The 12,367-nt window shown below is 47.3% G+C and overlaps 1 protein-coding gene across 1 annotated transcript in view; it reads left to right on the forward strand.

The window, feature by feature from the left end:
- Positions 1-10,079, forward strand: part of SRFBP1 (serum response factor binding protein 1) — a 719,075-nt gene extending 708,996 nt beyond the window's left edge. Inside the window, exon 8 of the mRNA XM_069625566.1 lies at positions 9,747-10,079. Coding sequence (XP_069481667.1) covers positions 9,747-9,964 — 218 coding nt within the window. The 3' untranslated portion in view covers positions 9,965-10,079. The remainder of the gene's footprint in view (positions 1-9,746) is intronic.
- The last annotated feature ends 2,288 nt before the right edge of the window (positions 10,080-12,367 follow it).

Here is a 12,367-nt window from a genome sequence, read left to right on the forward strand (position 1 = left end):
GTCATCCAACGTTCATACAGAGAGGAACTTTATTTTTGACAATCGTGTTTTTTTTTGTATAGGTCCTTTTTATTTGACAAGACTCCACTAAGATGCCATCATTTTTGATGGTCGTAGCTCGCTCCGATCTTAGATTTAGGTTTAGATTAGGCGTTTTTCTCACCGTTTTTCTCACACCTTTGAACTGTGATCACTTGTGTCTGTCTTTACTGTTGCCACCATGAGTTCCTTATAACCTCCACGCATGGTTTCTGTGAGGTTGAGATACAAAGATTGGGACCATAAGACATCATGGAAGTGTTGCTTTCAGCCAGAAGGCCAGTACCTAAATCTCTATACCACTGCCATTGGAACAGGTTCTGCAGCTGGTGTAGAGATAAAGGAATTGGCCCATTTTCTTGTGATACACCATCGGTTTTGTCTTTTCTACATCTAACCCATCGGGGGCTGCAGGTTTCTACGGCCAAGGGCTATCTGTCTGCACTGTCCGTTTTCAAGTGGTCTCCAGAACAAGGTTCCTACTTTGTTTCATTTGTCATCTAATTTTTAAAAGGATTCACCAACAGCTTCCTGCTGGTTCCATTCCTTGTTCTGATCTGGAATCTCAACCTGGTTTTAAGATTCCTGATGGGCTCCCCATTCGAGCCATTACATTCTTGTCCCCTTAGGATGTTGTCTTTGAAAACATTATTCGTGACGTCCATTACCTCTGCTTGCAAAGGGAGCAAGCTTCAGGCCTTATCTTCTAAACCACCATTCAGTCTTCCACGAAGACAAGGTCGTTTTGAGGGTTTGTCCTTCTTTTCTACCAAAAATAGTGTCAGAAATAGTGTCAGAATTTCATTTGACGCAAACATATTTTTACTGGCTTTCTACCCTCCTCCTCATCCATCCAGGAGGAGAGGTTACACAGACTTGACCCTAAAGATTCTTGAGCTTCTATATGAACAGGGTTTCTAAGATAAGACTGGGCGACCAACTTTTGTTAGTTACACGGGCCACAGAATAGTACAAGCAGTTACTTAGCAAACAGTCTCACTGGATTATACTGTGTATATCTGAATGTTGCAACTTGGCTGTGAAGGAGGTTCCCGAAGGTCTAAGGGCCCATTCAACTAAAGGTGTACCCACTTATTCAGCCCTCCAGAGAGGGGTACCACTGCAGGACATCTGCTATGCTGCCACGTGGTCTTCTGTGCATATATTTGCTAAGCACTACTGTTTAGATTCCCTTTCGGGCCAACAATCCAGATTTGAAAAGGGCTGGTTTTACACAGCGTAAATCAAAATTGAACTCCACTCCACTCAAAGCAAAGCACTGCTATGAGAGAATATCAATGATGAGGAATACGTGGGAGGACACAATCCATTCGAAGAACAAATTACTTACCCCATGTAATGTTCTTTTGACTGGCTGTTCCATGTATTCCTCATTGCCCTTACCAGCTATCCCCTCTGCCAAGTAGTTTCTGTGATTTACACCTTCCTCTGTTAACACTCAAGTATTTCTCATCTTGGAGACTGCTGTGCTGGTGAGAGGAAAAACATGAATAGAGGCAACAGGCGAGGTGCGTGCCTTCTTTCTTTCTATAATGTGTGTGTATATATATATATGTGTGTGTGTGTATATATATATATATATATATCTATATATCAAGTACCACTTTCTCCCACCACTGACTACCTCACCTTCTCCAGCATGGATTCACATGCTCATGAATATTCCCTGTCAGGCCGGGAATCCTCTGTAAAAGAAAACAGTTTCACTTACAAACTGTATTTCTCCTCAATCAATGTAATCTAGGTCATACTGCCCCCAGCCAATGACGGTCCTTTTCCTAAGCCCCTCCTCTGGCAGACATCTTCAGATTTTTACAGTGCATTCAGTTGTTGGGAGTCCTTGAGTTTTGCTCTTTGAGCTACTTCTACAGTTTTGTTGTTTTCAACAGAAAACATTTCCATTTTTGTCCAAAAAGAGCCTGTGTGCTCTTCGCTCCATCTGCAGACAGTGGGATCCTTTTGTCTGTGGAATCAGCGCCCCTTAAGGCCAAGGATCGTCGAAGTTTCCAGTAGGATATCAGGCCTACTCCGCACCTCCTGCCATGATGGAGGGGAAGGAAGATGGATCCCTTTTCAAGCTCTGCACCAGGTGCGGACTACGGAACGTGTTTGTGGAAGACGAACACCTTTAGTGTCTCTACTGTCTTCATCCGGACCACAAAGGAGCGTGTGAGATTTGCCTCGGCTTCTCCAAGAAAACGATGAAGGATCGACACAGTAGACTGGCGGCATGGCTAAACGCCAAGGCTCCATGCCCCAAGCAGGGTCATTCCTCAACCCAGACTGGCCGGTCCGAGGAGCAGGCTTCCAAGTCCTTTGAGGGCACCCCATCCGTGGGGGCCCAAGAGAAGGCCAAGCGCTGCGAGTCTGGTTCCATTGGGGTCACCGTGCAAGCGGGTCCCGCTATGGGCTGGGCGCGATCAACTTAACCATCCGCCTCCATCGCCAGCCAGCAATCGATCTCCTCAAAGAGGAAATCGTCCAACCCGACTAAGCTGCGGGAGAAACCTGAGAAGCCCAGGAGGGAGGAAAAGGTGGCCGACTTGCCCAAGTAGGCCCAAGCGGCGCAGGAGAAATCTTCGACGATTGAGCTGGTAGCGGCTGCTCTCTCGATGGCCCAAGGCGTCTACTGCCCCCAGGATGTCCCTGCCTCTGAGGCAGAAGTTTAGCTGGGGTGGTGGCGAAGTCTGCTGGCACGCCAGAGAAGAGGATGCCGTCTCTGAGCCCGACCCCTCAGGGTGCAAAAAGGGGTGGGAGGGGTGATAAAGTCCTGGGCAAACCACAGGCCGTACCCCAGGCCATGGAATTTTTGTCCTCTGATGGCGAGGACCAGGAGTCTCTGCACACGGTCCACGAGGACGTGGAGGAGGACGATGGCGGCAACGCTGACAGTGGTGCAGGGCCTGGTGTTTCGACCACGCCAGCTCAGCCGAGAAATGCATCTGTTAGGAAAGATTTCTTTTTACTACACCTTTCCTTCCATCTTTATGGAACCTCCAAACTTTTTGCTTTTATTTTAGAATCTGACCTGTTCTTTTTGCAGTGCAGTGAAGCCTTAAGCTTCGCTACATTGGCCATTGTTCATATGTTATGGGGAAACTGATGTCTTTCAGGCTGTCAGTACTGGGAAACATTGTCTCCCCTCAGTCGTGTTACTACTTTTGGTTACTTTTGTATCATTTGTCACTTTTTATCATTGTGCTGCATCGCTGCAGTACAATGGGGTGCATTTTTATTTTGTCCTAGACTAACACTCAGAGGATTTTTGGTTACTCTAGGATCGGCTGGTGGCAGCAGTGACTTTTCTCCACTTTTGGGGGTTTTTGTTGTAGCTTGACTGCTTTTGGCTACGAACTGTGGCTACTGGTCAAACATGGCCGTGCCACGAGATTTTTCACCAGTTCTCTTGCCATCTTGTCTTCTTAGCCTTCTTCCTGGCCTGAGAGGCAAGGAAAATCCTTATAAGCACTTGAAGTGCCCGGAAAAGCAGAAGCTTTTGGCGGACTACTGGAGGGCTGTGTGTTTTTGCTGGCAGGATGTGGGCTGGGTCTGTAGACTCCAATCCACAAACTGATTTCAATGTGACTGAGTGGTGTGCATGAATGTTCCTGCCAGTGGTCCTGATTGGTCCACTGCTGGGGTGTGTGTGGCCCAGTCCTGCTATTGGGTAGTGGGAGTTTCAGCTCTTACCTGGCTTTTAGGATAAGAGGACCCGTGCATCCATTCTTCAGGGATCCTGCAGAAACCTGAAGGAGCCAAGTATCCGATCCAGGTGTGAGACCCACAAAGAGACCCGACAGGATAATTGCCACCTAGAGCGTCCCCGCCAAATGAGGTGGGGTTGTTTCATTCCATGGTCGCCAAAGGCTCCAAACATTTCCAGCTTATGCGCAAGGAAACCAAGGAGGAGGACTTCCTGTACCAGAGGCGTGAGGCCATCATGGTGGTGCCCCTCCTGGACAATGTGTGGGCGGTAGGCCTGGCCCTCTAGAAGAATCCTTGCATGGTTCTGGGATAGGCTGGCGAAGAAGTACCGGGTGCCGGAGTCCACTCCAATGTGTGTGCGGTCACAAAGGTTGCCCAAAATTCTGCCATGAGGCTAATTTTCTCACTATCTAGAACAGCCATTTCTCAATGCCCAGGCAATCTCCATTGGCTCCCTGTTCAGCAAAGAGTCGTATTCAAGGTGCTTTGCTTGGTATTGAAATGTATCCTGGGATGGCACCTGCCTACTTGAATACAAAAATTCAGTTGTACTGCCCACAAAAATATCTGCACTCTAAGCCACCAGCTTCTTCTGCAGGTCCCATCAGCGAGATCTAATAGCTGGGGTGATAGGCAGTTCTCTGCCTTTGGCCCTAAAGTCTGGAATTCTCACCCATTGGGTATTCGAAGTGTTGAATCTTTTCAGGAAACAGTTAAAAACCTATCTTTTCCTATGCAATGCCCACCCACTACGACAGATTCTGAGCTAGTCCGATGCAGTATCGACAATCAGTTTTACATTTGCGCCTATATGCAGTTTCTGCCTGGTCCCCTCAGGGTATGCGCTTTATAAATAATAAATCAAATGAACCATCTCCAGACTCTGGGTTTTCGGCGACCACGAGGAAGAGATTATGGAACCCTTCCTAGTCATCCTCCGTCCCTCCGGACAGCGAGGGGAAAAAATTTGACGGCTTTGGTCGCGAGGTTATTTACACCGTGGCATCGACCATCAAGGTTGCCAACGCACTGGCAATCCTGGCCAGGTACGACGGGGAACTGTAGTACAAGCTGGGCCTGATTCTAGAGTTCCTGTCTGACAAGAGGACAGAGTTGATCGCCATCTTCCAGGAGGGAGAAGTGGCTTTGGCCCATGCCATCACAGTTGTGCTGGACAACGCAAACACAGGTTTCTGGCAGATGGGGGGAACAGTGTCTGCCTCCATCGTTGAGGCTGGCTGAAGGCCATGAATTTCCACCAGGAAGTCCAGATGAGGGTGCTGGACATTCCCTTTGACAGGTATACCCTCTTTGGGAAGGTGGTTGACGAGTCTCTGCAACCCATCAAGGTGGATACGGAGACGGCTCGTGCCCTGGGCACTCCAAGAACACTGCTCTTCCTTTCGAGACTCCAGAGGAAAGTCGGACAGATGAACAAAAGGATTTTTCTCGTACCGTCAGCCCTCCCTGTCCACGGCAAAGGAAGCCTACAGGGGACGTTCCAAGGCCTACGGTGGAGGTGGTCAGTGCTGTGGTGGCCCTCAAGGTGGGGCGCCGAAGCAGGAATTAACTGGGCAAGATGTCAGGCCCCCACCCATGCACCCTGGTGAGAGGCCGGCTGACTGGATTAGTCAGCGAGTGGGAGAAGATCTCCACTGACTGATGGGTGCTGGACGCTCTCGCCCACGGACATACCCTGGAGTTTCAGCACAAGTATCTGCTGATCCCTCTGGTGGCCCAGCAGGAGCAGCACATCCCTCAACACTTAGAGGAGGTATGGGCCATGCTGCAAAATGGGGCAATGGAGCTGGTTCCACGACGACTCTGGGGATCCAGAGTCTACTCTAGATACTTTTTGGTCAAAAAGAAGAACAGAGGCTGGCAGCCCATTATAGATCTGTGACGTCTCAAGTACCTCAAGTCCCAAAAATGTAATATGGTCACATTGCAGCACATGCTCGGCCAACTGGAAGGAGGAGACTTCTTGACGTCACTGGACCTGGAGGACACTTATTTCCACGTCCCCATCCAAAGAAAGCACCGAAAGTTCCTGCGCTTTGTAGTGCAGGGGCTGCACTACCAGTTCAAGTCCCTCCCCTTCGACCTGAAATCGGCCCCCAGAGTGTTCACAAAGTGCCTGGCACCAGTGGTGGCCCATCTGTGTCTACGGGGATACACGTATACCAGTACCCCGACTGGCTCATCCCGGCCATTTTGCGAGAGTTGGCCCTCGGACACACAGAGTAGACCGTCCAGCTGCTGACCGATCTGGGGTCTTCCATCAATTATAAGTCCTGCATGACACCATCTCAGAATGCGCTGTTCCTAGGAGCCAGACGCAATACAGTCTCCTCCATAGCGTCACCCTCGGAGGAGAGGGTAGAAGCCATTCTGGGGAAAGTGCAGCAACATTTGTCACTGAAGACCGCCATGGTGCAGACCATCAAGTCGCTGTTCAGCATGTCATCTTGCATCCACCTTATCCGGCTCTGCAGGTTATGGATGAAACATCTTCAGCAGTTCCTGGACGCTGGCTGGGTTCAGGTGTCTGGAAGCTTCACGGACAAGATCCCGCTCGACGAGGAGTTCCGACCAGCGATTCGGTGGTGTGGGGCGTCCACCCCAAAATTGCCAGGAGCGCAGGGTTCCAAAGCTGTTTGTACCAGGAGACGGTCACCACAGATGCTGTGGCACCAGAGGACTGTGGCAGGCGGAGGAGAAGGATCTTCACATCAATATCCTGGGGCTCTGGGCAGTGTTCTGGGCCCTCAAGTCATTCCTTCCATCTCTGAAGGGCAAGGTGGTGAGGATCTTTTCTCGAACACCACCACGATGTTCTACATCAGGAAGCAGGGGGGCACTCGATCCCCAGCGCTCTCCAAAGAGGCGCAGGCCTTGTGGCACTGGACCCTAGAACAAGAGATGTTCCTCATCCCTTTTCACTTGGTGGGAGTCAAGAACCCCATCGCTGACTTCCTCAGCAGGAAGTTCTGTGCTCCTGCCATGAGTGGGTACTTCGGCAGGACCCGGTGGACCGCATCTTCATCAAGTTGGGCAGGCCCAATATCGATCTGTTTGCGACGGCGGCAAACTCCAAATGCCGGAAATTTGCTAACAGATTCCATCAACCAGGCAGCATGGGGCACACATTCTCCTTCCCATGAGAGGCCCGTTTCTGTATGCATTCCCTCAGTTGCCACTCCTGCTGCAAGTCATCAATCAACTCAAACAGTGCTGATGCAGGAAAATACTCCTGGCCCCGGCGAGGCCTTCACATATTTTGTACCCGGACCTTCTCAGCCTGTCGGTGTCGCCTCCGATCCAGCTGCCGGTGGTCGCGGATCTACTCACCAGAGAATGAGGCGCAATCCTGCATCATAACCCAGGATCACTGAACCTGAGGGCTTGGCTCCTGCAGCCCTAGAGTTTGTAGGATACGAGTTGCCAGCAGACTGCAGGAAGGTCCTTGCCAAGTCCAGTGCGTCATTGAATCACAAGTCACAAGTGGAAACATTTTGCTACGTGGTGCCGGCCGCAGAAAATCACCCCTCTGAGGGTCACAGCCCTGCAGAGTCTTCCATATGTGTTGTCCTTGGCCAAGGCGGGACTGGTGCAATCCTCTTATCAAGGTGCATCTGGCGGCTATCTCCCGCTACACCAGGTCTCCTGGAAGATCTTCTCTTTGGTCCCACCGTCTCATCAAAGAGTTCTTCAAAAGACTGTTTCGATCTTTCCTGCTGGTAAAGGCTCCTGCCCCTGCGTGGGAACTCGGCGTGGTGCTGACGAGGCTCATGGGTGCTCCCTTCGAGCCTATGCATCAGACTCCTCTCGTACCTCTCGTGGAAGACAGCTTTCCTTGTGGCCATCACCTCTGCCAGAAGGGTAGGTGAGATCCAGGCCCTATACTGGAAACAGCCTTATCTGACTTTCCTCGAATCGTGGGAGGTGCTGCAGACGCACCCCTCTGTTATGCTGAAGGGTCAGGCCGAATTACACCAACAAACCTTTAGTTTTACCAGTGTTTTTTGTGAAGCCTTTGTCACCAGCTGAAAGGGCCTTGCACTTGCTGGACGTTGCTTGTGCCCTGAAGTTCTACGTGGCACGCACAACGTTTTTTCAGAAGACGTCTCAACTGTTAGTGAACTTTGGTCCTGTGAACCATGGGAAGGCCTTGTCCAAGGATTCCATCTCAAGGTGGCTCTCCGGCTGCATCTCGCACTGTCATCAGTTGGCGAACCGACCGCTGCCCAGCCGTCCGAGAGCCTACTCCACCAGAGCGATCGCTGTGACAATGGCGTTCCTGTATGGTGTGCCTCTGATGGTGGAGGTCCATGCACACCTTCACGAGATTTTTCTGCATTGACGGAGATTCCAGGGAGGAGTCCAGAATCATCCAAGCCGTGCTGCGCAACCTGTTCGCTTGAGGTGATCCTGTTCCAGAGGTAAGCCTGATTGCTTCTGTTGAGCCTTGCCACCTTGCGTTGTTGTGTAATGTTGTACTGCTATGTATTTATTCATGAGCATGTGAATCCATGCCAGACCCCATGCTGGAGAAGGAACAAGTTACTTACCTGTAACTATTGTTCTCAGGCATGTGTCTGGCATGGATTCACATGCAAACCCTCCCTCCTGCCCCTCTGTGGCTCTTCTTGATCATACTGCCACTTTACATGCTTTCCAAATCTGAAGATGGCTGCCAGAGGAGGGGCCTATGGAGAGGGCTGTCATTGGCTGGGGGCAGTATGACCCAGAGTAGTGATTGGTTTAGAAGAGAAATAGTTTGTAAGTGAAAGTCAAACTGTTTTTTCTTTTACTGAGGATTCCCGGCCTGACAGGAAATATTCATGTGAATCCATGCCAGACCCATACCGGAGAACAATAGTTACAGGTAACTAACTTGTTCCTTATACACGCTTTCAGAATTCCTTCTCCACGCTTTCAGAATTCCTTCTCCACTCTCCTCTGCATTCTCCTTCCTCTACTTGGTCTTTTGGTCCTCCTCCCAAGAAAGGACAAGCCAGCATTGTGCACAACAGAAATGGGGCAGGAAACAGTGGTACCTGGTTCACTTAGCCAGGCACAGGTAGAAGGTACAGTGAATGGGGCCCTCCCAACTCCCACACTCGCTCTCTGGGGCAGGACTTGCTCAGAGAAACCCTGTAGTAGCTCTCCCGCTTCAGGTTAAGAGGGTGCCCCATCCACTCTCGACAGTCAGCTCCCGGACCCTAGCACAGTGGGCAAATGCCAAATCGTTGCAGTGGAGTGACCCAGCAACCAAGGGTGTAGGAACAGGACTCGGGTAAGAAGGATGGTTTCTTAAAATAATATAAATCCCAGGTTTCTGTAAAATAGGAGAGCTCACACATCCTTTTCCATTTTAAGGCTAAATAGCAACTCCCTAGAAAAGAATCTGTCCATTGTGGGTCAATAAACTCGAAACTAACAGAGGCATACCTGGTCCGTGGCAAGTACGGGCAGGATGAAAAGGCAGCAGACAAAGGCTAGATCCATTGGATCGGACAGTTGCCTGCCAATGCCAACTGTTAACACATTAGGCTCTCACAGGCTCCATGTAAGGTCCTGTAGATGCTAGATGGTGCTGAGGAAACCTGAACATCCGGGGGATAATGTAGTTGCCAGTAATATGGCATCAGAATAGAAACTGACATGGTGCAAGAAAAATGCTCAGTGAATTTCAGGAGTCCCTCAGTTAATTGTGAAAAGAACACATTTTTCAAAAAGGTAATTTCGAGTTCAGAGTGCCCAGTACATGCACTACAATCAAAGCACAAACAAAGCAAAGAAGTAAAGCCAAAGAGTTAAAACAGGCATTCACGTTATACAATTATTAACACCACTAAAGCAGCCGCATGAGTGATATTCGGTGTACTGCACTCACAATGAAGGTATTTCTTCATTTTAAGCATACTGTTATACATACTTTTCGTATTTTTTAATAATTAAGTTACTTTTCTACCCAGCGTTTCCACAACACAAGCCACAAGATATCAAACAACTCCATAGCAGTGGGTTAGCTGCAAAACAAGATAACAGAAAGCATCCTTCGGTAAAACAAGACAACCGAAAGCAGCAACTTCAACAGCCAATTCACCCATCGTGGGAAGCCAGCAAAAAACGCAAGGAACAGCAGTCGCTGATAACAGTATTCCAAGGAAAAAAGATCAAATTTGATGACTGAACTTTTAGTGAAAGAATGTATGTATTTTTATTAAGAATGTGTTTCTAATTTAAAAGCATCACCTGTTGACAGAAAAGTACATATTTTTAAATCAATTAAAGATGCGTACAAAGTATCTGTGTCTGAGATTCGTAAATAAATCTGAGCGATTAGATAATTGACAAATTCAATATACATGTTTACTATGTACAGCACTTTTCCATAAACACCGTATTTTCTTTGGCACAGTCAATAAGTTGCATGTTTCTTAAATGTTCTATTTCTCTGGTACATCGATCCACACATGTACTGTTAATCTCTATGTGAATATGTAATATTGAGCATGTAAATTGCCTTTTCAAGAGCACACACACACATGAAAGTAAAAATGGAATGTAGTTTTCATTCGTTCTCCCTTTGCAAAAATCATTGTAATAGAAATGTGTAGACAAATGCAATAATTTGGCCCTAATTGTTGCATTATTTTAATGCAAAAATGTTTTCACCCTCCCCACCCTCGAGTTAACGTTTTTGTGCATTTCCATCTGACAAGTACATTAATTCTGAACTGGACCACACAAATAGTTATTTGTATTTTTAATTGTATGCCCAATTCTCATTCATTTCATAGGAAAACATAAACGGATTGATCTTGTAACCTCATAGTATGTCACAATACAGTCTATCATACTATGTCTCATTCATATCTAGTTCAGTACACAAGTGCTTTTCCTTATAATCCATCTTACAAAGGGCAAAGGACACTATTTGTCTTGCTGACCGATATCTGACTGCTGTATATGGCTCTCTTCATTTGATAACGCAAACTGCCCTTTACTTCGTCCCAGAAAGGGTCCTTAATGGAAATCTATCAGTTTAGTTACTGGGTTACCTCTGAAGGTATATTCCACAACCTGACCCATTCTACCAAAAATAAACCATGTTCATATGGTTGTCCAATTAGTCTTTTTGGTCTGATGTACCAGGATTCACTGTGAGTTGCAATGACATAAAGATTCCCTTTTATGTATGAATGTTGAAGAGGTCTGAAAGCAGTATCTTATGACATAGTATTTGTTTAGGATTGTTATCCCAGGTTTAACCAGGCAACAGCAATTCAATATTAAGTGTTAACAAAAATCAGTTTGATGTACTAAGAAAGGCTTTAAGTCTGTCATTTCTATTTTTCTAACATTTATAAACCGCACCTGTTATGGTGCTAAAGAGAGGACAACTAGTGTGAAGGGCTCAGTAAGTTTAGGGTAACTAATTAGTTTTTCATAAACGACGGTGGCCTGACTGGTCTGCCGCCTGTGCTAATGGGGCAAATGCGGGGAAAGTTCAGCACAGGGCATTCCATTTTAATTCACTGCTCTGCTTGCCATTGGCAAGATATGTTGCCTGCAGTCAGGGTGTAGAAGGGGCACATCCAAGTTCTGTAGTTGCTGGAAGTTCAGGGTGAAGGGTTTACAGAGACTCACATAGGCCATTTTCATGTATCTGTGATCGTTGCGACCCCCATAATTGCGATGGCCGAAAATGCTGACTTTTTAATTTATTTTTATTTAACCCCCTTTGCACCACATACATAGCCAGGGGGAGACCCCCCGCAACCCTCCCATATTACTATAATATCACATACCCCCCCACATGTATATGTGGTGTAAGGGGGGGTGTTAAATTTTGGCCATCGCAATTATGAGGGCGACTTTTTGGGCCATTACCCATTTTCAGTAGCCATGGTGGGAAGAATTTCTGTAAGTGCTATCTGGTTATATAAGGAAAAAACTGGATCTGTCCGCAGAGCAGACCAAGCTGACAAACATTTTGAAGTGGCACTAATGTGAGAAGAATTATATTCTTGAAAGTGCTTAAGAAATCGCAGATTGTGAATCTTTGGGACCAGAGTCTGACTAGTCTCAACTCTGTAGATGCTGTTTCTCGTTGGGCTTTGACCATAGAGTAATACCTCAGTCTTCGATGGTTTGAATTTTAGATGTTTACACTCATCCAGTCAAAGATCGTGGTCCTAAATAATTCTCTTGTTTATTAAGTAATCCATATTGTACATATTTCATGTAACAAAGAATAGTTTATATGAAAATGTGTAGAAAACAATAAGAGCAAAGCAGTCTTTCTTTCATTTCTGCTATATATTGTGTTAATATTATATTCCTTTGTTTCAGCCCAAGAACTCATTCCCCATGTATCAGATACCAACTGACAAACAAAATAGAAAACATTACTACCACACATCACAGGGGCGTTGTTTGCTATTACTGTAGCCTATATCGCTTTGGGCATGGAGCAGGTTTTTCTTGCACTGACGGTCTTCGCAAAAGGAAGGGTTCACTATCAACATTGAATTCTCGCTATGGTTTATCACATGTGTGCTCACTCGGTCACCATCAGCCTTTCATCTGA

The sequence above is a fragment of the Ambystoma mexicanum genome, chromosome 6p (genome assembly GCF_040938575.1).
Source record: "Ambystoma mexicanum isolate Mex_15411 chromosome 6p, UKY_AmexF1_1, whole genome shotgun sequence".
NCBI lineage: Eukaryota > Metazoa > Chordata > Amphibia > Caudata > Ambystomatidae > Ambystoma > Ambystoma mexicanum.